General features: G+C 42.5%; 1 protein-coding gene across 1 annotated transcript in view; it reads left to right on the forward strand.

Moving 5' to 3' along the window:
- NKAIN3 (sodium/potassium transporting ATPase interacting 3) overlaps positions 1-19,170 on the forward strand; it is a 736,848-nt gene extending 717,678 nt beyond the window's left edge. Inside the window, exon 6 of the mRNA XM_068237437.1 lies at positions 18,571-19,170. Coding sequence (XP_068093538.1) covers positions 18,571-18,584 — 14 coding nt within the window. The 3' untranslated portion in view covers positions 18,585-19,170. The remainder of the gene's footprint in view (positions 1-18,570) is intronic.
- Positions 19,171-23,628: the final 4,458 nt, after the last annotated feature.

Below are 23,628 nucleotides of genomic sequence, written 5' to 3' on the forward strand. Positions count from 1 at the left end.
TTCATAGAAGATTTTATTTTTGTCACAAGTTAGCGGAAAATGACACTTTGTGAAAAAAAAAAACAATACAAATCAATTTCCGCTAACTTGTGACAAAAAATAAAATCTTCTATGAATTCATCATACACCTAACAGAATACCTTGGCGTGTCTTCTTTGTAAAATGGGGTCACTTGTGGGGTTCCTATACTGCCCTGGCATTTTAGGGGCCCTAAACCATGAGGAGTAGTCTTGAACCCAAATGTCTCAAAATGACCTGTGAAATCCTAAAGGTACTCATTGGACTTTGGGCCCCTTAGTACAGTTAGGCTGCAAAAAAATGTCACACATGTGGTATCGTCGTACTCAGGAGAAGTAGAATAATGTGTTTTGTGGTGTATTTTTAGATATAACCATGCTGGGTGGGAGAAATATCTCTGTAAATGACACATTTTTGATTTTTTTTTACACACAATTGTCCATTTACAGAGATATTTCTCCCACCCAGCACTTCTCCTGAGTACGGCGATACCACATGTGTGACACTTTTTTTTGCAGCCTAGGTGCGCTAAGGGGCCCAACGTCCTATTCACAGGTCATTTTGAGGCATTTGTTTTCTAGACTAATCCTCACGGTTTAGGGCCCCTAAAATGCCAGGGCAGTATAGGAACCCCACAAGTGACCCCATTTTAGAAAGAAGACACCCCAAGGTATTCCATTAGGTGTATGGTGAGTTCATACAAGATTTTATTTTTTGTCACAAGTTAGTGAAAAATTACACTTTGTGAAAAAAACTATAAAAATCAATTTCCACTAACTTTTGACAAAAGCCTTTTATCAGAGCCGGGACAAGGTCCTTCAGCACCCAAGGCTGAGGCACACAAATGTGCCCCTCCATCCCTCCCCCCCCCAGCCATCACACACTGATTGCTATTAGACTAAAGGTGGCCACACACCATACCATTTTTTAAATATCTGTTTAATTTAAGAATTGCAATCAATTTTTCTTACTGATTGTAACATTTCAAAAATCTGACCAATGTACCACACACCTATGTTCAATTTTCCCCCAATCATGATAAAAAATGATTGGAAACTCCGAGAAAATTGCTAGGGTGTTATATAGTTACATAGTTATTTTGGTTGAAAAAAAGACATACGTCCATCGAGTTCAACCAGAGAACAAAGTACAACACCAGCCTGCTCCCTCACATATCCCTGTTGATCCAGAGGAAGGCAAAAAACCCTTACAAGGCATGGTCCAATTAGCCCCAAGAGGTAAAAATTCCTTCCTGACTCCAGATGGCAATCAGATAAAATCCCTGGATCAACATCATTAGGCATAACCTAGTAATTGTAGCCATGGATGTCTTTCAACGCAAGGAAGCATCTAAGCCCCCTTTAAATGCAGGTATAGAGTTTGCCATAACGACTTCCTGTGGCAATGCATTCCACATCTTAATCACTCTTACTGTAAAGAACCCTTTCCTAGATAAATGGCTAAAACGTTTTTCCTCCATGCGCAGATCATGTCCTCTAGTCCTTTGAGAAGGCCTAGGGACAAAAAGCTCATCTGCCAAGCTATTATATTGCCCTCTGATGTATTTATACATGTTAATTAGATCTCCTTTAAGGCGTCTTTTCTCTAGACTAAATAAACCCAGTTTATCTAACCTTTCTTGGTAAGCGAGACCTTCCATCCCACGTATCAATTTTGCTGCTCGTCTCTGCACCTGCTCTAAAACTGCAATATCTTTTCTGTAATGTGGTGCCCAGAACTGAATTCCATATTCCAATTTCCAGATGTGGCCTTACTAGAGAGTTAAACGGGGCAATATTATGCTAGCATCTCGAGTTTTTATTTCCCTTTTAATGCATCCCAAAATTTTGTTGGCTTTAGCTGCAGCGGCTTGGCATTGAGTACGATTATTTAACTTGTTGTCGATGAGTACTCCTAAGTCCTTCTCCAAGTTTGATGTCCCCAACTGTATCCTATTTATTTTGTAAGGTGCTAGACCATTGGTACGACCAAAATGCATGACTTTACATTTTTCAACATTGAATTTCATCTGCCATGTATGTGCCCATATAGCCATCCTATCCAGATCCTGTTGCAATATGACACTATCTTCCTGAGAGTTGATGATTCTGCACAATTTTGTATCATCTGCAAAAATAGCAACATTGCTCACTACTGCATCTACTAGGTCATTAATAAATAAATTGAAGAGCACTGGAGCCAGTACAGACCCCTGTGGGACCCCACTGCTAACAGTCTCTCATTTTGAGTACGGTCCATTGACCACAACTCTTTGTTTTCTGTCCATTTGCCAGTTCCCTATCCATGCACACAGACTCTTCCCCAGTCCTTGCATCCTCAACTTTTGCACAGACTTTTGTGGGGAACGGTGTCGAAGGCCTTTGCAAAGTCCAAGTATATCACATCTACAGCATTCCCAATATCCATATTAGCATTCACTACCTCACAGGGCCGGGCCGAGGCATAGGCTGGAGAGGCTCCAGCCTCAGGGCGCAGTGTAGGAGGGGGCGCACAATTCATTCAGCTGTCATTCCTAATTGTGTTTGAAGCAGAAAGAAATAAGAAAAGGGGATACATGGCAGTGACTGCAAGCCAGATAACTAGATATTAAGGTGTTGGGGAGGTTGTGGGCCCTGGGGCGCCTCTTAGTCTAATAGCAATCAGTGTGTGATGGCTGGGGTGGCATGGATGGAGGGGCGCACTTTGGTGTCTCAGCCTTGGGTGCTGGAGGACCTTGTCCCGGCTCTGCTACCTCATAAAAGCTGAGCATGTTAGTCAAACAATACCTGTCTTTAGTAAACCCATGGTGATGCTGAGAAATAAGATTATTTTCTACTATGAAGTCATGTATAGTATCTCTTAGTAACCCCTCAAATAGTTTGCATACAACTGATGTTAAGCTTACAGGTCTATAATTTCCTGGATCTGATTTTTTGCCCTTCTTAAATAATGGGAAAACGTGGGCTGTTCGCCAATCCACTGGGACTCTGCCAGTTGCAAGAGAGTCACAAAAGATAAGATAAAGGGGTTTAGCTATACATAGTTACATAGTTACATAGTTATTTTGGTTGAAAAAAGACATACGTCCATCGAGTTCAACCAGTATAAAGTACAACACCAGCCTGCTCCCTCACATATCCCTGTTGATCCAGAGGAAGGCGAAAAAACCCTTACAAGGCATGGTCCAATTAGCCCCTCAAGGGAAAAATTCCTTCCCGACTCCAGATGGCAATCAGATAAAATCCCTGGATCAACATCATTAGGCATTACCTAGTAATTGTAGCCATGGATGTCTTTCAACGCAAGGAAAGCATCTAAGCCCCCTTTAAATGCAGGTATAGAGTTTGCCATAACGACTTCCTGTGGCAATGCATTCCACATCTTAATCACTCTAACTGTAAAGAACCCTTTCCTAAATAAATGGCTAAAACGTTTTTCCTCCATGCGCAGATCATGTCCTCTAGTCCTTTGAGAAGGCCTAGGGACAAAAAGCTCATCCGCCAAGTTATTATATTGCCCTCTGATGTATTTATACATGTTAATTAGATCCCCTCTAAGGCGTCTTTTCTCTAGACTAAATAAACCCAGTTTATCTAACCTTTCTTGATAAGTGAGACCTTCCATCCCACGTATCAATTTTGTTGCTCGTCTCTGCACCTGCTCTAAAACTGCAATATCTTTTTTGTAATGTGGTGCCCAGAACTGAATTCCATATTCCAGATGTGGCCTTACTAGAGAGTTAAACAGGGGCAATATTATGCTAGCATCTCGAGTTTTTATTTCCCTTTTAATGCATTCAAAAATTTTGTTCGCTTTAGCTGCAGCGGCTTGGCATTGAGTACGATTATTTAACTTGTTGTCAATGAGTACTCCTAAGTCCTTCTCCAAGTTTGATGTCCCCAACTGTATCCTATTTATTTTGTATGGTGCTAGACCATTAGTACGTCCAAAATGCATGACCTTACATTTGTCAACATTGAATTTCATCTGCCATGTATGTGCCCATATAGCCATCCTATCCAGATCCTGTTGCAATATGACACTATCTTCCTGAGAGTTGATGATTCTGCACAATTTTGTATCATCTGCAAAAATAGCAACATTGCTCACTACTGCATCTACTAGGTCATTAATAAATAAATTGAAGAGCACTGGACCCAGAACAGACCCCTGTGGGACCCCACTGCTAACAGTCTCCCATTTTGAGTACGATCCATTGACCACAACTCTTTGTTTTCTGTCCATTAGCCAGTTCCCTATCCATGAACACAGACTCTTCCCCAGTCCTTGCATCCTCAACTTTTGCACCAGACTTTTGTGGGGAACAGTGTCGAAGGCCTTTGCAAAGTCCAAGTATATCACATCTACAGCATTCCCAATATCCATATTAGCATTCACTACCTCATAAAAGCTGAGCATGTTAGTCAAACAGGACCTGTCTTTAGTAAACCCATGTTGATGCTGAGAAATAAGATTATTTTCTACTATGAAGTCATGTATAGTATCTCTTAGTAACCCCTCAAATAGTTTGCATACAACTGATGTTAAGCTTACAGGTCTATAATTTCCTGGATCAGATTTTTTGCCCTTCTTAAATAATGGGAAAACGTGGGCTGTCCACTGGGACTCTGCCAGTTGCAAGAGAGTCACAAAAGATAAGATAAAGGGGTTTATCTATAACTGAACTTAATTCCCTTAGGACCAGAGGATGCATGCCATCCGGGCCAGGTGCCTTGTCTATTTTTAATTTATTTAGTCTTGCCTTCACTTCTTCCTGCGTTAAGTATTTAATATTACAGTTAGAAGATTGAGACTCTTCCGCCTCTGTAGTTTGCAACAGTGCTGTTTCTTTTGTGAAGACAGAAGCAAATAAAAGCATTTAATAACTCTGCCTTACCTTGGTCAACCACCATTAAGTTCCCACCCTCATCCTTAAGGAGTCCTATACAGTCAACCTTTCTTTTTTTAGAGTTAATGTACTTGTAAAACTTTTTTGGGTTAGATTTGATATCCTTAGCGATTTGTTTTTCAGCTTCAATCTTTGCCTGCCTAATTTCTTTTTTACAATTTTTATTGCACTCCTTATAATTGCTTAGTGCAGCCTCGGTCCCCTCCTGTTTTAAGACCTTATAGGCATTCTTTTTCCTCTTCATTTTATCTTTAACCTTTCTATTCATCCATAGAGGCCTTTTTTTTATTCCTAGACATTTTGTTTCCATATGGGATATACATACTACAGTATTGATTGAGTATAAGTTTAAAAGCTTGCCATTTCCCTTCAGTGTCTTCCCCTTGTAGTACATTATCCCAGTTCACCAAACTTAGGGCCTGCCTAATTTGATTGAACTTTGCTTTTCTAAAATTCATAGTTTTAGTGGTCCCGCTGCCCCGTGGCCTATCAGTCACCAGATCAAACGTTATCATGTTGTGATCACTATTTCCCAAATGTTCTTGAACCTGCACATTTGATACATTATCTGGTCTATTAGAAATGATCAGATCCAGTAACGCATTCCCCCTAGTTGGTTCAGTTACCATTTGAGTCAAGTAATTGTCCTGTAGTGCTGCCAGAAATCTGCTGCTTTTACCAGAATGGGTAACCTCAATACTCCAGTCAATGTCTGGAAAGATGAAGTCGCCCATAATTATGACCTCATTTTTACCTGCAGCTTTTTCAATCTGCTGTAGTAATCGCAGTTCTGCAGCTTCATTAATAAGAGGTGGCCTGTAGCATACCCCAATAAGCAATTGGCAACTTTTATTTCCACCATGAATATTTACCCAAACGGACTCCACTCCACTCTGGATTAACTGAACTTAATTCCCTTAGGACCCGAGGATGCATGCCATCCGGGCCAGGTGCCTTGACTATTTTTAATTTATTTAGTCTTGCCTTCACTTCTTCCTGCTTTAAGTATTTAATATTACAGTTAGAAGATTGAGACTCTTCTGCCTCTGTAATTTGCAACAGTGCTGTTTCCTTTGTAAAGACAGAAGCAAAAAAAGCATTTAATAACTCTGCCTTACCTTGGTCATCCAATATTGAGTTCCCACCCTCATCCTTTAGGAGTCCTATACAGTCAACCTTTCTTTTTTTTAGAGTTGATGTACTTGTAAAACTTTTTTGGGTTAGATTTGATATCCCTAGCGATTTGATTTTCAGCTTCGATCTTTGCCAGCCTAATTTCTTTTTTACAATTTTTATTGCACTCCTTATAATTGCTTAGTGCAGCCTCGGTCCCCTCATGTTTTAGGACCTTATAGGCATTCCTTTTCCTCTTCATTTTATCCCTAACCTTTCTATTCATCCATAGAGGCCTTTTTTTATTCCTAGACATTTTGTTTCCATATGGGATATACATACTACAATATTGATTGAGAATAAGTTTAAAAGCTTGCCATTTCCCTTCAGTGTCCTCCCCTTGTAGTACATTATCCCAGTTCACCAAACTTAGTGCCTGCCTAATTTGATTGAACTTTGCTTTTCTAAAATTCATAGTTTTAGTGGTCCCGCTGCCCCGTGGCCTATCAGTCACCAGATCAAACGTTATCATGTTGTGATCACTATATCCCAAATGTTCTTGAACCTGCACATTTGATACATTATCTGGTCTATTAGAAATGATCAGATCCAGTAACGCATTCCCCCTAGTTGGTTCCATTACCATTTGAGTCAAGTAATTGTCCTGTAGTGCTGCCAGAAATCTGCTGCTTTTACCAGAATGGGTAGCCTCAATACCCCAGTCAATGTCTGGAAAGTTGAAGTCGCCCATAACTATGACCTCATTTTTACTTGCAGCTTTTTCAATCTGCTGTAGTAATCGCAGTTCTGCAGCTTCATTAATATGAGGTGGTCTGTAGCATACCCCAATAAGCAATTGGCAACTTTTATTTCCACCATGAATATTTACCCAAACGGACTCCACATCTTCGCAATCTTCTGTCCATGAGGACAGCTGTAAAAGAATTCTTAACAAAGAGACAAACCCCTCCACCTTTTTTCCCTGTTCTATCCCTCCTAAACACATTGTATCCTTTTAAATTAGCTATCCAGTCATGGCTTTCATCCATCCATGTCTCGGTTATTCCCACAATGTCATAGCCTTTGTCATTCAGAATGAACTCTAGTTCGTCTATTTTATTTGCAAGGCTTCGAGCATTGGTTGCCATGCACTTTATATTTTTACCACCACATTTACCAATTTTGTTTACATGAAATGGGCTACTTGAAGTTTTACCAACCTCCTTAATCTTTATTCTGTCCCCACCCCCCTCTCCACCCCCCATAATGTTAGGCTCCCACTGTCTTTTTACCTTCTCTTGTCTACATATTGAGACTTTATCCTCCCGCCTCCCCCCAGGATCCTACTTTAAAATCTCCTCCAACCGTTTAGCCATCTTCTCCCCCTGTGTATATTAATAAATTGACAATCTAACGCACACCATACAATCTTTAGAAAAATTGAAGAAAAATTTCCAGCATTCCGGATCAATAAAAATTGAAAAAACTGGAAATCTGATCGGAATTTTCAGTCGAATGAAAAAAAGTTTTGGATTTTTTTCGGGAGATCCGATCATATTTATCTAATTGCCATAAAATCTGATCATTTTATTGTATCGTGTAGTGCCACCTTAAGAGGCGCCCCGGGGCCCCCAACACCCCAATCTCTAGTTGTATGGCTTGCAGTCACTGCCATGTATCCCCTTTTCTTATTTCTCTCTGCTTTAAGCACAATAGGGGAATGATAGCTGAGTTGTGCACCCCTTCCTACACTGCGTCCTGAGGCTGGAGCCTCTCTCGCCTCTGCCTTTTATCACTCAGAAAAATCTCTTTTGGCTTCTCTATTTCCCAGTCCATCCTAAACACTGGCATGAATATGTCCATCGAGGACTGGAGTTCCACTTTAACAGATAAATCATTTTTAATAACATTAAAACAAGGTTACGTGTGCATCACTGATACATGTCATAGCAAAGGTGTGGTTTCACTTCAGGATCAGTGCCTGAAAGAGGAACTGTAGTGAAGATAACATAATTAATGAAATTGCTTACTGTTTACAATACTCATGTATAGTCAGTGTTTGCCCATTGTAAAATCTTTCCTCTCTCTGATTTACATTCTGAAATGTATCACTGGTGGTGACATCTTTAGTTCTGCCAGGTGATTTGTACAGAAATGTTCTTTTACTGAGAGTTCTGTGCACAGAGGGAGATATTGCTTGCTTGGCAGTTGGAAAAAGCTGTTATTTCCCACAATGCAACGAGGTTCACAGACAGCAAACTGTTAGGACCATGGTCATGACGTCATGCTGTGGGAGGGGTTTCACCACAATATCAGCCATAGAGACCCCCCTGATGATCTATTTGAGAAAAGGTAAATATTTCTCATGGGAAAGAGGGTATCAGCTACTGATTTGAATGACATTCAATCCTGGGTTAAAGTTCCTCTTCAAGTACCTCTTTAAATAGAAAAACTCTGCTCTCAAATCTGCCGGCAATATCTTATCGCATTAGTGAGTCATTGGCACAGCTGAGTTTTTGGGCCGAGCACACATCATTACTTAATGGCCCACTTTCGTGGTGCTGGGAATACATAAAGAATTTAATTGGTCCAGTAAAATAAAAATCTTATGGTCTAGCAAGGAGCTGATGAAGCATAACATATTTGTAAATAGTTCTTTGCCGTACGCCAGATGGTGTAATATTGTACTCAGTCGCAGTGTCTTGCGCTCCTCTCCAAATGTGCCTCCAAAATTCATAAGGGCTTTCTTGAGATGTTCTGGGAGCCAAAATTCAATTATTTTATAAATTAAGCCGATTTTACCCTTCTGCATGTATTCTCATTAAATAAGGAGAAATTATGAATAATTTTGCACAAGTGAAAAATTAAATTGCTGAGCGGCATAACATTAACAGATTAGAATGTTATAATGAACTGAGATGACTGGCTGCAGTGCACTATTTGCAGCATACACTCGATAGATTTAAGTTTACATCAATGAAGCATATCAAATAGAGTGAGGCCGATAGAAAAGTTCAGTTACATTATGCTAGCAGTTTCTATATTTAAAAATGTAAGTATATGAAAAAAGTATAGAGAATGTAAAGTTAATTGCGTTACACCCAATACAGTGCAGTTTCTAGGCTATGCAGCTGCCAGGGTGAGGGTGTAAAAATTGCACCCCGCCCCTGAATAGTCAGATGTAGCCCCTAGTGTAGGTAGCCACTGGAGCATCCAGCATTAGGCAGTCAAATGCAGATGCCCCCCCCCCCTCCCCAGCATAGGTAGCCAGATAGCTCCCCCTCTTTAAGGTAGCCAGCTAGGAAGTCAGAGAGCCCCTCTCCCCTCTGTATAGGCAGCCAGAGAAACTCCTCCCCTCCCACAGTACAGGTAGCCAGATAGCCCCCCCCCCCCACCTCCTCCCTATAGGTAGCCAGTGAGCCCCCCTCCCCTTTTGTATAGGTAGCCAGGGAGCCCCCCCCCCCTCCTCACCCAGTATAGGTAGCCAGAGAGGTCCCCCCTCCTGCCTCCTCCACTACGCTGCGGTAGTAACATGCGTACATATGGTACGGCCGCAGGTGAGTTGGGCGCAGGGCAAACCGAATGACGGCTCCCCCTGCTGCCGCTAAACTCCCCAGCGGCATTAAATATTTTCCCCTGTCTGAGTTGTAGCAGCTCGGAGGGAGATGTAATTCGGGGTTTGGTGATTCCAGAATTAGTCTTCTGCGGGGTGCACATCATAGCATTTCTGCTATGACGGCCAGGGCCGGCTCTAGACTTTTTTCCGCCGGAGGCAAACTTTTGAGTATACCCCCCCCCCCCATAGATAGTACCAGTGCCCCCAGTACAGGTAGCATGGAGGGGGTAGCAGCCAGGAAGGGGAAGCAGCGCACAGCAGTAGGGAGGGGGGTCGGACCCCCTCCTCACCTGGGGCTCCCCCGTCCGTACTACCCCTCCAGTTATTTTGCCTGCATTTAAATCATTAGCGCAGCGAGCGGGCCGGGGAAGCAATGACTCACCTTCCTTCTTCCGTTCCAGTGTTGCATTCCACCGCTCTTGTCACTTCCTGCAATGCCGCCCACTTGTCATATTAGCTTCACTTTTTAAGTTAAATTACTGACATTAATTAACTTTTGAACAATATTCCAATTTCTCGAGTTTCACCTGTGTGATTTCACTGTTGGCATTTGAGTGCTCAAGGATTTAAAGAGACTCTGTAACAAAATTTTCAGCCTTATTTCTTCTATCCTGTAAGTTCCTATACGTGTTCTAATGTGGTCTGTCTTACTGCAGCCTTTCCTAGTTGCACAGTGGCTGTATTATCTCTGTTATATAATCTAATCTTCTTTCCTCTGGCGGCTTTGTCGGGCTCAGGCAAGAATCTGCTGCTCTGCTGTGATAGGATAGAAGCTATACACACCCTCTCCATGCCCTCTGCAGGCTCTGTGTAAATCACAGACTGAGCTCCTCTCAGCCTATCACACTCTGGTTAGCAGCCATGTCTTTTGTTTGTAAATACTGCCTAAAACTGGCAATTATAAGCCAGGATTGCAGCAGGGAGTGGCAGAAACAGCACAGAGGGGCCCAGGAGAACATAATGAATAGAATGGTATGCTTTTTATTGTAAGAATTTTAGAGTACAGATTCTCTTTAAAATAAAGATTTCTGGCTACTGTTTAAAAAAAAATATCCCAGGAAAATACAGATTATATTAGATTGTGATTGAATGGTATGGTGATATCCTAGTATTGCTTCTAAACATCTTCTTCTTAACCATGCCTACGATGGTAGTCAGCCCTCTGTCATCACCTAGTTATCTGCAGATTTGGTCTAAACCAACTCTCTCACCTACAAACCTTTTTTTTATTTATTTTGTTAAAGGACCACTATCATGAAACATTGGAAAATGTAAAATGCATGCAAGCACACATACATATGTTTCTTCCAGAGTAAAATGAGCTATAAATTACTTTTCTCCTATGTTGCTGTCACTTACAGTAGTTAGTAGAAATCTGACGGAACTGACAGGTTGTTGACTAGTCTATACAAAGATGCAGACTTGCCCCCACCTCCAACCACCTGTTTGCACACTATTCGGGCATTTGGACTGGGCAACTGCCATTCACTAAGTGCTTTTGAAAATGAATAAAACCCTGAGAATACCCAATGAGGAGATGGGCTTGTCCAAAACCTGTCAAACTTCTACTACCAACTCTAAGCGAAAGCAACATAGGAGAGAAGTAATTTATATCACATTTTAGAAGTGTACTTTTTATTTACCGTATATTCTGGCGTATAAGACGTCTTGGTGTATAAGACGACCCCCCAACTTTTCCAATAAAAATATAGAATTTGAGATATACTCGCCGTATAAGACTACCCCTCTGTCTTAACCCCCCTACGACCGCGTCACGCCGATGAGCGTGATCGCAGCGGCAGCACCAGGACTGCCTAACGCCAATTGGGGTCAAGTCCTGGGGCGGGGTTTTGCAGGAGATCCCGCGATCGCCGTTAGGAGACTGTTAGATGGAGAAACTTTGTCTAATAACACTGTATAACACTCATCTGAGGCAGCGCTGTACTGGGGACAGCCGTGTGACAGGAGCGGTCCAGGGGACAGCTGATCGCTGTCATAGGTTAGCAGTGGGAGGGAGGGTTAGTAAAATACGAATACAATTGGTTTATTTATTAAAAATAAAATACAATAAATATTTTCAAAAAAAAGAAAAAAAAAACAAAAAACATCCAGGGAGCGATCCTCGCCCACCAACAGAAAGCTCTGTTGGTGGGCAGAAAAGGGAGGAATCACTTGTATGCTGAGTTGTACGGCCCTGCAGCGAGGCCTTAAAGCTACTATGGCCTATTTGGGAAAAAAATGGCCTGGTCACTAGGGGGGTGTAAGCCCACAGTCCTCAAGTGGTTAAAGTGGATTGGTCAGCTCTCCTCGTCTCCCAGTTTATCAGAGCGGTATGGAGGAATAGATTGCACTGTGCTCATAAAACACGCATCTTTCATCCATCTGGCCCACCCTTATATCCTATTTACCTCTTTCTCCACCTCTCCGATCTCGCACATGCGGTAACAGGATAGAAAAAAGGAGGGAACACCGAGAGCCCAATATAGTGTAGTATGTACGATAATGGATAATGAGAGCTATATAAATGAATATATTCAAAAGTCAGGGTTACCGTATTGGTAACCACTGTATAGGCAGGTGAGGAGATTAGACCTGTCCTCACTCAGGATTAAGATGTTGCTCTCTGTAGATAGGGATAAGAAAAGGGGGATTCAACCCCTCTACCAGGGGTGGATGCTGATATTGTAAGGAGAACAGAGGCGCCAAAAAAATAAAATGTATTAAAAGCTTTAAAAGTCCTTGGGAGACATAATGCCGTCAATTTTAATACAAACAAGTATATTTATATACTCCAATATTGGTTTATTGTTTGTATTAAAATTGACGGTATTATGTCTACTTCGGGGAGATGAGTCCACCGCCGCCTCCCGAGGAATTTTAAAACTTTTAATACTTTTGGCGCCTCTGTTCCCCTTACGGTAACAGGATAGGGTGGGCCATACAGATGGAAGAGGCGTGTTTTATGGGCACAGAGCAATCTCTTTCTTGCATACCCTGTGCGCCCCAGACCTTGCAGCGTGAGCGATGAGCTCCTCCCAGCATATGCGGCGAACGTCGAATCTGCAGCACCCCGTAATTAATCATCAGCATGTCACGTATGCGCATCACGTATCAGCATCGTGTATCACCCGGCATCAAGGACACCCAGCGTATAAGACGACCACCGACTTTTTTCAGATGATTTTCAAGGGTTAAAAAGTCTTATATGCCAGAATAAGGGGAAGACTGGCCAGGGGGGAAGGGGGGAGATTTCCTCCCAGGCTGCCTCTCATTTAATGATTTAGGACTGATGCAGGGCCTGCTGCATTCAGATTTTTGTATAAGGAAGTGTGAAACACTAAGGGCTTGATTCACAAAGCGGTGCTAACTGTTAGCACGCCTGTGAAAACCCCCTTAGCATGTCTAAATGAGCTTTTCGCGCGCAAAACTTTACGCGCGCACTGCACAGAGCACAGGGCGCTCTGCACGAAGTACCCATTAAAGCCTATGGGACTTAGTGTGCGCATATGACTTTGCGCGCGTAAAACTATACGCGCGGTACTTAGCGCGCGATGTGATTGAGAAAACCGGTGCTAACCTACTTAGCACCATGGTTAGCGCGCCTAAAGTCTTTAGACGTGCTAAGTAGGTTAGCACCGCATAGTGAATCAAGCCCTAGGCTGGCTGAGGGAAATAAACGCCCAATTTCAGAGCAATTAGAGGGCGAGGAAGCTGGTAAATGTACACAGCAAGATGCAGAGCAGAGGTTTGCCTCCTGCAGGGTCCACAGAGAAAAAACTCTGTCTGCTCTCTCACCATCATAGCTCCTAACTGCCCCTTTTGAAGGCACAGTCCCTCTTTGGACATAAGTGTGTGTGGAGGTGGGGGGTGGTGTGAGCCTTGGGGAATTAGGGTGGCCATACATCTGTCGACTCGGCAATCAACCAACTGTTTTGATAATTACAATCTAATTGGATGAAAATTGGTGCCACCACAAGCATGCTCGATGGCGATGGCTGATGCGGTTGATTGGGTGCGCGCGGTAACGGCATGCGATAATCACAAACAACAGACACAATGAAAACCCCTGGCTGTCATCCCTTCAAATGTATTATGTGACCCCCGAATCTGCCTGTGCAGTTATATTTTACCCGTCACGCTGTCCTGCAGGTGTCCTTGCTGTATTTCCGCATGGGCGCCCCAAATGACAACAGCCATACAGCATGTGGGGAGCATGTGTCATGCCATTTAGGCTGAGGCTGCCATGAACAAGGGCCTCTAGTTTGTGTTTTCCCCCAGGCCGAAAAGTCCCAGTCCTCCCCTGTGGTCCTTTAAATGTTCAGAAGACACGCTTTATAGAAAAGTAAAGGCCAATGTTTGCTGTTGCTGAAAGCCGGAAGCTTGGATGGCAGAGACTGATATAACTGTGGACCCAAATGACCCAATAAATCAATGATATATCCCTCTGACACCGATAAGATCGCAGAAGCCACCAATTGCTTAGCAGGATTACAGCTGACAGAGTGAAATCTGCACAGAAATCACATAGCATTTGTACGGCTGCAAATGTGCACATTACCCGGCACTGGACAACTGCCAAACACTCTTCCAGCAGTAGGAACAAGAATAAACACCATATGTCATATGGAATACCTTATGGCAATTACACTAGGTATTCTGAAGTCTGCCACCGTGTCTAGATCTCTAGATAATGGGCACTTATTCTCGTCATATTCCGAACACTCTGCACTGCTTCTTCTGTATCATCCCACTCTTCATTTAATGCAGCCTTTGCTTTGTAGTCATTTTGTGGGCATTGGTGATACATTGCTTACTTCTGCCTATACTGTATTTTGCGAATGCTTAAGCGCATCTCAAATCTATTGTTTAAAGCCAGATGAGGCACTGTTTTTTATGTGAATTTTATTGAACGTTATTTAAAAATGAATTACACATATAAAGTAATGTTGGGGCTAGTTCACAGTGCTCAGTTGCGTTGCAAAATATTTTTGCATGTCAACTCTCTTTCTAACTTGCTGCATGCAGGCTTTATATTAAAAGGAACAAGTGTGAGCCCTATGGAGGCTGCCATATTTATTTTTAACAATACCAGTTGCCTGGCAGTACTGCTGATCTTTCTGGTCAGTAGGGTCTAAATCCCATACCTGAAACAAGCATGCATCTAATCTTGTCAGATGTTGTCATAGACATCTGATCTGCATGCTTGTTTAAAGCGGTTTAACACCCAGCATTACAACTTTGCTTTAAAAGATTGCTTACAGCTTACAAACTATTATGCCAGATTTTTTTTTAAGCAGAAATTCACTGAATGGGTTAAACATGACATTTTAGTGTTGGATTTAACTAGGAATCCGCATCCGTTCTTATCTTTTAGTTACAAATGTATCTTTATTTGGAATACAAATAGACCTTTGAAAAGCCTGCCGGGGAAGCCCTCTTTGTTCTCTCAGAGCAGTGTTTGTTTGTTACATTGTAGATAGATACATTTGTAACTAAACAAGCAAGCACGAGGAGCATTTCTAGCTAAATGCAGCACTAAAATGTCATGTTTAATCCATTCAGTGAATTTCTGCTAAAAACAAAATCTGGCGTAATAGTTTATAAGCTGTAAGCAATCTTTTAAAGCAAAGTTGAAATGCTGGGTGTTAGACCACTTTAAGGTTTATGGCTTAAAGAGAAACCGTAACCAAGAATTGAACTTCATCCCAATCAGTAGCTGATACCTCCTTTCCCACGAGAAATCTTTTCCTTTTCTCAAACGGATCATCAGGGAGCTCTGTATGGCTGATATTGTGGTGAAACCCCTCCCACAGGAAACTGTGAGGACCATGGTCCTGGCAGTTTCCTGTCTGTGAACCACGTTGCATTGTGGGAAATAGCTGTTTACTGTGCACAGTGCGGACTCTGGAGCTTCCCGACTTCGGGAGCACTCAGGCTCCCGAAGATATCTGTAGGCTCCTATGGCAGCAGACTGGAATGAGTGATTGTTAGAGGACTGGGAAGGCTCTATAGGACTCACCGCCTTCCCTCTCCACAGGTATGTACCGTATATACCGGCCTATAAGGCGACTGGGCGTATAAGACGACCCCCCAACTTTCCAGTTAAAATATAGAGGTTGGGGTATACTCGCCGTATAAGACTACCCCAGTGTCAGGCGGTGGTGAAATTACCTAATCGTGCAGTCTTCCTGTGAATTGAAAAGTAGATTGCGCTCTGTGTTTAAAGAAAAGACTTGCTGTAATAGTTTCTTGCGAGCAGCCCCTCGCGCGGGTATCAGTGCGGCTTCCAGGGTCACCTGACTGGTGACGTGTGCACTCTACTGATGGGATTTCCGGGCTGTATTGTGAAGCGCACACGTCACCAGTCAGGCGACCCTGGAAGCCGCGCTGATACCCGCGCGAGCGGCTGCTCGCAAGAAACTATTACAGCAAGTATTTTCTTTAAACACAGAGCGCAATCTACTTTTCTATTCACAGGAAGATTGCCCGACAGGTAATTTCACCACAGCCTGACAACCCGGTACCCGGCACTCCAACTACTGACGCTACCTCCAGACTGATACTCGGCGTATAAGACGACCCCCCACTTTGCAGAAGATTTTTAAGGGTTAAAAAGTCGTCTTATACGCCGGTATATACGGTATCTGTTTTGTTTTTATTTCATTTGATATCAACTTTAAGGCCCTTTTGCTCGGATATTTATTGTAGTTCTTTTCTTCCTGAATCACCTCTGCCAGTTGTGGGGTTTGGACAGAAGAGAAAAAAAATGTGTTATTTCCACTTGGAACAATAAAAATAAGAATAAGAAGAATCTTAAGAATTTCTTAGTAGATTTCATTATATCATCAATAGTATAACGTGTCAGGCTTTCAATATTTCATTGTGTTTTGAGTGAAGGAGTGTGGCGTTCGGTGAAATCTCCTTTTCTTCTCCATCCTCTCGCTCCTCTTGGACTGTAGCTCACAGACATTTTCTTGATGAAAGGCTGAGAAATGCAAGTGCTTATTATAGCTCCCCTACAGTTTTCATGCTGCAAGATGTATCTGGTACCACAGGCAAAACAAATTCCTCAACTGAATCAATAAATCAGTAAAAGTCCTTTGCAGTGTAATATCCTAAAACAAGCACATAAATCTGAGCTACGCAAGCTGAGGTACTTCTCAGCTATAACTCTGCAACTCTGCGGGGTCCTTTCACTCTCTGTGCTCGAAGAGAACCTGTCTAAACAACAATATGGGAGCTGCCATTGCTAACATCCTATATAATGAAACCCCTGTCCCTGTGTTCGTGCATCCATTGTGCGCGGAAAACTTTGGAGCGCAGTAGGGGACAGGCACGCGTGACCATGTGCGTGTGTGTGATCCGCGGGTGTGTGTGCAAAGGTTGCATCTGTGTGCACGCGTGGATTGCGTCCATGAGTGCGGGTCACAGCCAACTTTTTGGGGACCAATGTTGAAAATATTAGGTGGCTATAAGCAACCTAATCATGTCTTTCAAAAATACAGGACATTTTAGATAAAAACTGTATGTATACTGTTATCTACACCATTACTGAAGTTCTGCGCTGCAGTGACTAGGAAATCCAGCCACTTCTGTTCACAGTTGTACCATCTGATGTAACTGTAAACACTGAGATGCAGAAAGGTGAAATCCGCACAGTGTCAGTAGAGTAGGAATAGCTTTATTAAATCAAACACATATCAGGCTAAAATCCATCACCACATGCTGACATGTTTTGGACGTTACACGTTCTTAATCATAGCATAGTTGCAAATGAACAAGGGTAACGCATATATAGGATGGCGCCAAACCCAGTCACATATGCTCAAGAACCCCACCCACAAAGAGGAGTGTACATAAAACTGAGGAACATCCTCAATCAGTGTGATCAAATACATAAAAACATAGTACAAAAGTAAAAATGCAAATATATATGATTAAACACGGTACAATATTACGCAGCAATGCTTAAGATAATCATCATGAAATTATACATAATATTATATAGGGCAAATAAACCGAGAACAATACATCTACAGGGAGAAATACAGGAACAAGAGGCAAGACCAAAAGCACGGGGGCCACTTCAGGATATAAGGTCTTACTATATGGGCATTAAATAACTGAATTAAGATGCCATCTGGCGTTAAGGCTTCTTGGTGCGCGTGTCCCTAATTGAAAAAGCCAGTATGCCTCCCGAGGCATCCCCTCGCCTCGTAGGCCTCTGGACGCACTTAATGCCCTGAAATGTAAAAGAGGACATATCGCCTGAGTGGACCGACCTAAAATGCTTAGCCATATTGGAAACTTCCATAGTTAACCACCCGACTCCTCTATAGTGTTCTCCTATTTGTTGTCTCAAGTGTCGGGTGGTACACCCCACATATTGAACATGGCATATGGAGCATGAAATAAGATAAACAACAGACTTGGTATCGCAGTTGATGTATTGTTTCACAGGGAACATTTTACCGTTCGAGAAAGAGATCATGGATCGAGTCGATTTATGGACAACACAATAATTACAGGTAGAAATAGAGGTGCGACGTCTTTCAGGTTATATACAAGACACTAAACACATGCTCAGCAGTTTACAATATTTCCAATGGCATGACAACTACAGTTGGATTGCGATTGATGTCAAATCACTATTCATGTATTCCTCATACTCTCGCTATGGATGCCATAGTTATTTTAAGGATTGAAGCCTTAACTTTAGAAATCTTCAAAATTCTTAACTTTAGGTTTGCCTGAGGTAAATTGTTTAGTGAATACTACATGCTTTATCACCATGTTGATAACCGTAAACCAGCTCAGAAACGTTATTGAAGACAGGAGATGAGCTTAGTGAATTGAGGTCTATGTGTCAAATACAGGTTTGCTTTAACATATGTTCTTTTTTTATTTTCGTCAGGTCGGCATAAGTAACGTAACATCACCATCCAATCAGATTCTGCAATATAATGGGACTGACCATGCACGAGAGGGTACTGCGGAGGAATCACCACCAGATTTTCATAGTCAATGGGAACATTTTACGCAGGAGACTGACTTTGATTACGGCAACTCTTTACTGTCTTTGAAAAGTGAAATCCATTTTTTAAGTACCATTTCAGTTTGATGGACACCTGGAAACACTTGTACGTTTTCTTTCTAGTGTTCTTTTTTAAGATGTAGCATGAAACCAGTGGAAATGTGGTGTTTTTTGGTATGGACTGCGGACGTTCCTCCCTGTACCAACATGCAGATACAATGTGAAACAAGAGTGTGCGCAATTCAACACTAATCGTGACTTTGATATGAAGGGAGATGTACACTTCCGGAATGTAAAATAATCAAAGTAAAACTCAAATGCACTTTACACAGCAGCCACAGAGGGTAGGCATACATTTCTTGTGGGCAAATTAAAGTGGTGAGTTTTATTTTTTAAACAGCTATTCATGTTGGTTTTTAATAATTTATCACCTGTGAAATATACACATCTGTAGATAATAAAACTATTTGAAATTCACAAGGCTCTGTGTCTCCCTGCGCCTGTGGTGAGAGGACCTGTGGTGAGAGGACTCTGTACATATAGTCCAAGTAAATATCTGTTCTACAGAGGAAAATGTATTACCATGGGAGACATGCAATGCTACAAAGTGGAAATATGTATAGCTTGTGAAGGACAAAATGTAAAGACTCCATTTCAGCTTAGTGTTAATGTAGCCATACATCAGGCGACTCGGCAGCCAACCGACCATCCGATTTGATTATTATAATTGAATCGGATAAAAATCAGGGCTAGAGATGGCTCGAACCGTTCGCCGGGCGAATCTCTCTGGGCCTTCTACTACTTCCGGGTCGCAATGACCCGGAGTAGTACGCCTGCGCTGCCCGGTGGAGCGTGTCCTAGATCGCGCTCCTGTTGCCGGGCACTCTCTGCGCATGAGCGTGACGTCACTCATGACATCACGCACATGCGCAGAAAGTGCCCGGAAACAGGAGCGCAATCAAGGACGCACTCCGCCAGGCAGCGCAGGCGTACTACTCCGGGTCATTGCAACCCGGAAGTAGTAGAAGGCCCACAGATTTTAAGATGTTCACCGGGCGAACGGTTCGGGAACCATTCACAACATCTCTAATCAGGGCCGCCAAGTGTATGCCCGATCAACAATGCGACCAATTTCAGTCCCAAAATTGGTGGCATAGTTGATCGCGAATGCTGCATGCGTGAAATTTCGAACGTGACAAAACCCTTGGCGCTGTCCTCCCTAATGTTAAGTGCCTTCCGGTACCCAGTGCATGTTATACAGGCTCCAGGCGCACTTCACTCTCGAAACATGCGCACCCCACGTAGTTGCCTAGTAAGGGGCACGCGTATGACGTCAGACGTCATACACACAGACACATTACTAGGCATCCATGTGGCACATGTGTATGCAAAACAGAATGTGCCTGGAGCCTGAGAAGACAAGCAGAGGTCGCGGACAGGTAATGTATAACATGCATGGGAACCGGGGGGGACGCGCTTAAAATTAGGGGGAAAGAGGCGAGGTGGTCGAATGCGGCGTCACAAGGCCAATTCCGGATTGATTTCAGATCGGGAATTGGCCTGCGGTGTATGGACAGTTGACAAATCTCTCTCTTATCAGATTCGATAAGAGAGATATTTGTCTCTTGGTCGAATCTGCCCATCATCGCTAGATGTATGGCTAGCTTAACAACAACAACAAAAAACTGCTTACCAATTCTATGCTAGGAAACCTCCTGACAGGACTCTATTACATTCTCAGCAGCTGTATATGAATGTTGCATTGAAAACATGACTTGGAGGGGTTGGAGTTTGTACATTTTTAAAGGGGACCAGAGACGTTGGGAGGAAAGCTTTTATACATACCTGGGGCTTCCTCCAGCCCCATAAGCCTGGATCGCTCCCACGCCGCCGTCCTCCACTTCCTCTGTCCGCCGGTACTGGGTCCCGTCATTTCCACCAGTTGGCCGGCAGATGCGACCAATATTCCGCATCACAGGGGCTCCCTCCATATCCTTACACGTGCGCCTGCATACTACGCAGGCGCATGCGTAAGGATATGGAGGGAGCCCCTGTTCATGCGGAAAATTGGCCGCGTCCGCCGGAAGTGACAGGACCCGGTACTGGCGATACAGGAAGCGGAGGACGGCGGCGTGGGAGCGATCCAGGTTTATGGGGCTGGAGGAAGCCCCAGGTATGTATAAAAGTTTTCTCTATTTTTTACCTAGCTTCCTCTCTGGTTCCCTTTAAGAATTTGGACTTTGGTCATTTTTAACATCTGCAGAAATCTACTAACTGACAGGAAACATACAGTACTCCAGTCTGCTTGTTTCTGTTAAAAACAGTGGGTAGTGTTTTTTATTGTTTTATTGTGTTTTCTATTGTTTTGTATACATACAATAAAAACAAAAAAGAGAAACTATATTTTTTTCATTGAAATATTTGAAATGCTTTGAACAGGTGATTAGTTTAACTGTTCATTTGTTGGTCATAATCATGTGGTCATGTTTCATTTCTCCTTCTTCTGTAGGCTAAATCAGATATGATCAATGAAATGTGATCACATGACCTTCAGGCTTTATTGGACATAAGGTGGGATTAGATGCTTTGTCTATATTTCGTTTCAGTGAATATAGAACAAAAAAAAATCGCCCCTTTGCAAATATTCACATTTTGTTGCTTTGCAGCCTGAAAAGAAGACACAAACTTTAATGTAATATGTTTCCAGCTGTGTGAAAGATATAATTGCATTTTTATTGTCAGAAAAAAATATATACCTGTATATAAAAACCAGCATCACAGAAATGGATAATGTATCACTCCTCCTAAAAACTACTTATTTCTCAATTGCAAACCAAAGTATTGGGTTTCTTCCTGTGATCATATAAAATCATTGATCAATCAAAATCATTGATTGGTTCAGAAGAAAAACAGCTATTCCAGTACTTGGTAGTGGAACTGAAAGCAAACAATTGGCCATGGTTAGCAAGGCAGTGCCCAGACATCTCAGGGAAAGAGTTGTGGATAGAAGAAAGGAGCTGGACAGAAAAAAAATCAAAGGCTTCACCAATTCCTACAAACACATTTAAGTCTATAATTAAGAAGTGAAAAGTATTCTGTACATCTTCAGATCAGGCTGTTCTCCCAAGCTGGGTAGAAAATGAAGGCGGAAACTGCCAGGAAGAATTTATGGTAAAGAGTGGCCATTATGTGCAGGTGCAGCCAAACTGCATCTTGAAGATCCTGAGAATAAACAGAAATAGGTATTATCTGGCCTGAAAACCAAGCACAAAGCCCTGTTAAGTGACAATGTACTTCAGTGAGGGTACAAACCTATTGCATTATTTTAACAGTCATGCAGAACTAGTAAAAAGGCCCGCCTGTTAAACAGGCACGACCGCGACCTTTCCCCCGTTCCCCCGGAATACAAGCACAGACGCATCCAACTCGCCCATCCTGCACCGCTTTCCAAACTATATGCATACAGGGAGATGTTGCTTGCTTGGCAGTTGGAAAAGCTGTTATTTCCCACAATGCAATGAGATTCACAGACAGCAAACTGTCAGGTCTGGAACCACGGACACAAGGACAGAGGAGGATGCAGGGGTTTTATTATATAGGACTAGTGATCATTTGCACTCCCTGATATGTCTGGTGTGCAAATACAGGATGAATTAACTACAAAGTAAACAAACAAAAAAGGATCCTGTATTTATAGACTGTACCATCAAAATGATGCACAAATTGGTGTAAAAAGGAGAAGCCTTCAACCCAAAGAACACCATCCCTACTGTCAAACATGGTGGTGGGAACCTAATGCTTTGGGGCTGTTTTTCAGCCAATGGACCAGAGAACCTAATCACAGTAAACGGTACCATGATAAAAAGGGCAATACATGAGGATTGTCAATAACAACATCAGGCAGTCTGCAGACATTTCAGCATGGCAATGACCCAAAACACAGCAAAAAGGGTGAAGAAATGGTTAGCAGACAACAAAATTAATGTTTTGGAGTGGCCCAGCCAGAGTCCTGACTTGAATCCAAATGAGAATCTGTAGAGGGAGCTAAAGATCAGGGGATCCAACCTGAAACTTTTGAAGCTCATTGTTGAAGGTGAATGGGCAAAAATACCTGTGGAGACATGCAAAAAACTGGTCTGCAATTATAGGAAGCGTTTGATTGCTGCAATAGCCAATAAAGGCTTTTCTATTGATTATTGAGGTGGGTATGAATAATTTTGGACTGGACACTTTTTGCTCAAATGTAAATAAAGGCTGACATTTTTTTCCCACATTAATGCCCCTTGTACATTGTCTTATTATCTTTTGGGGGACAACTATGTCATGCAGCCTTTGTGGTATGCTCTGGCCCTCTCCTCGCCTCGTATGTCATTTCCCGTCAAAAAATTACTTGCTGGTTGAATAAAATTAACTTTAAGTCAAAATTTGACACGGTATGAATAATTATGGGCAGCACTGTATACAGGATTATTTTTTGTTTGTTTACTTAACAGTCATGCCTGTGACTGGGTGGATGTGGACCCAAGATTTCATGTTACAGATTCATTAACTGTTCACTGGCCATCACTATGGGGATATATTCCCCAGAAAATGACTGAACAGGCTAACGAATTGCAGATGATGCTTATTTATAATCATATTGTGTCACAAATAATGTTCACTGCAGTCTTCAATAAATATTATAATAATTAAGAATTTTATAATAAAGTAATATCATCCTTCATTGCAGATATCACTTAAAGGGAACGTTAATCCTACAAGATTGTGAGAAAAGCCGCCGCATATGCCAAGAGCAAGGCGGCTGACTCCGCGTCCAACGCGGCGGTTTGCACGCATAGACACGCGTCTGGTAGTATGGTGGAATGCGGAAAAGCCGCCGCATGTCCTGACAGCAAAGCGGCTGTTTCCGCGTCCAACGCGGCGGTTTGCATGCAGCAG

The sequence above is a fragment of the Hyperolius riggenbachi genome, chromosome 5 (genome assembly GCF_040937935.1).
Source record: "Hyperolius riggenbachi isolate aHypRig1 chromosome 5, aHypRig1.pri, whole genome shotgun sequence".
Classification (NCBI taxonomy): domain Eukaryota; kingdom Metazoa; phylum Chordata; class Amphibia; order Anura; family Hyperoliidae; genus Hyperolius; species Hyperolius riggenbachi.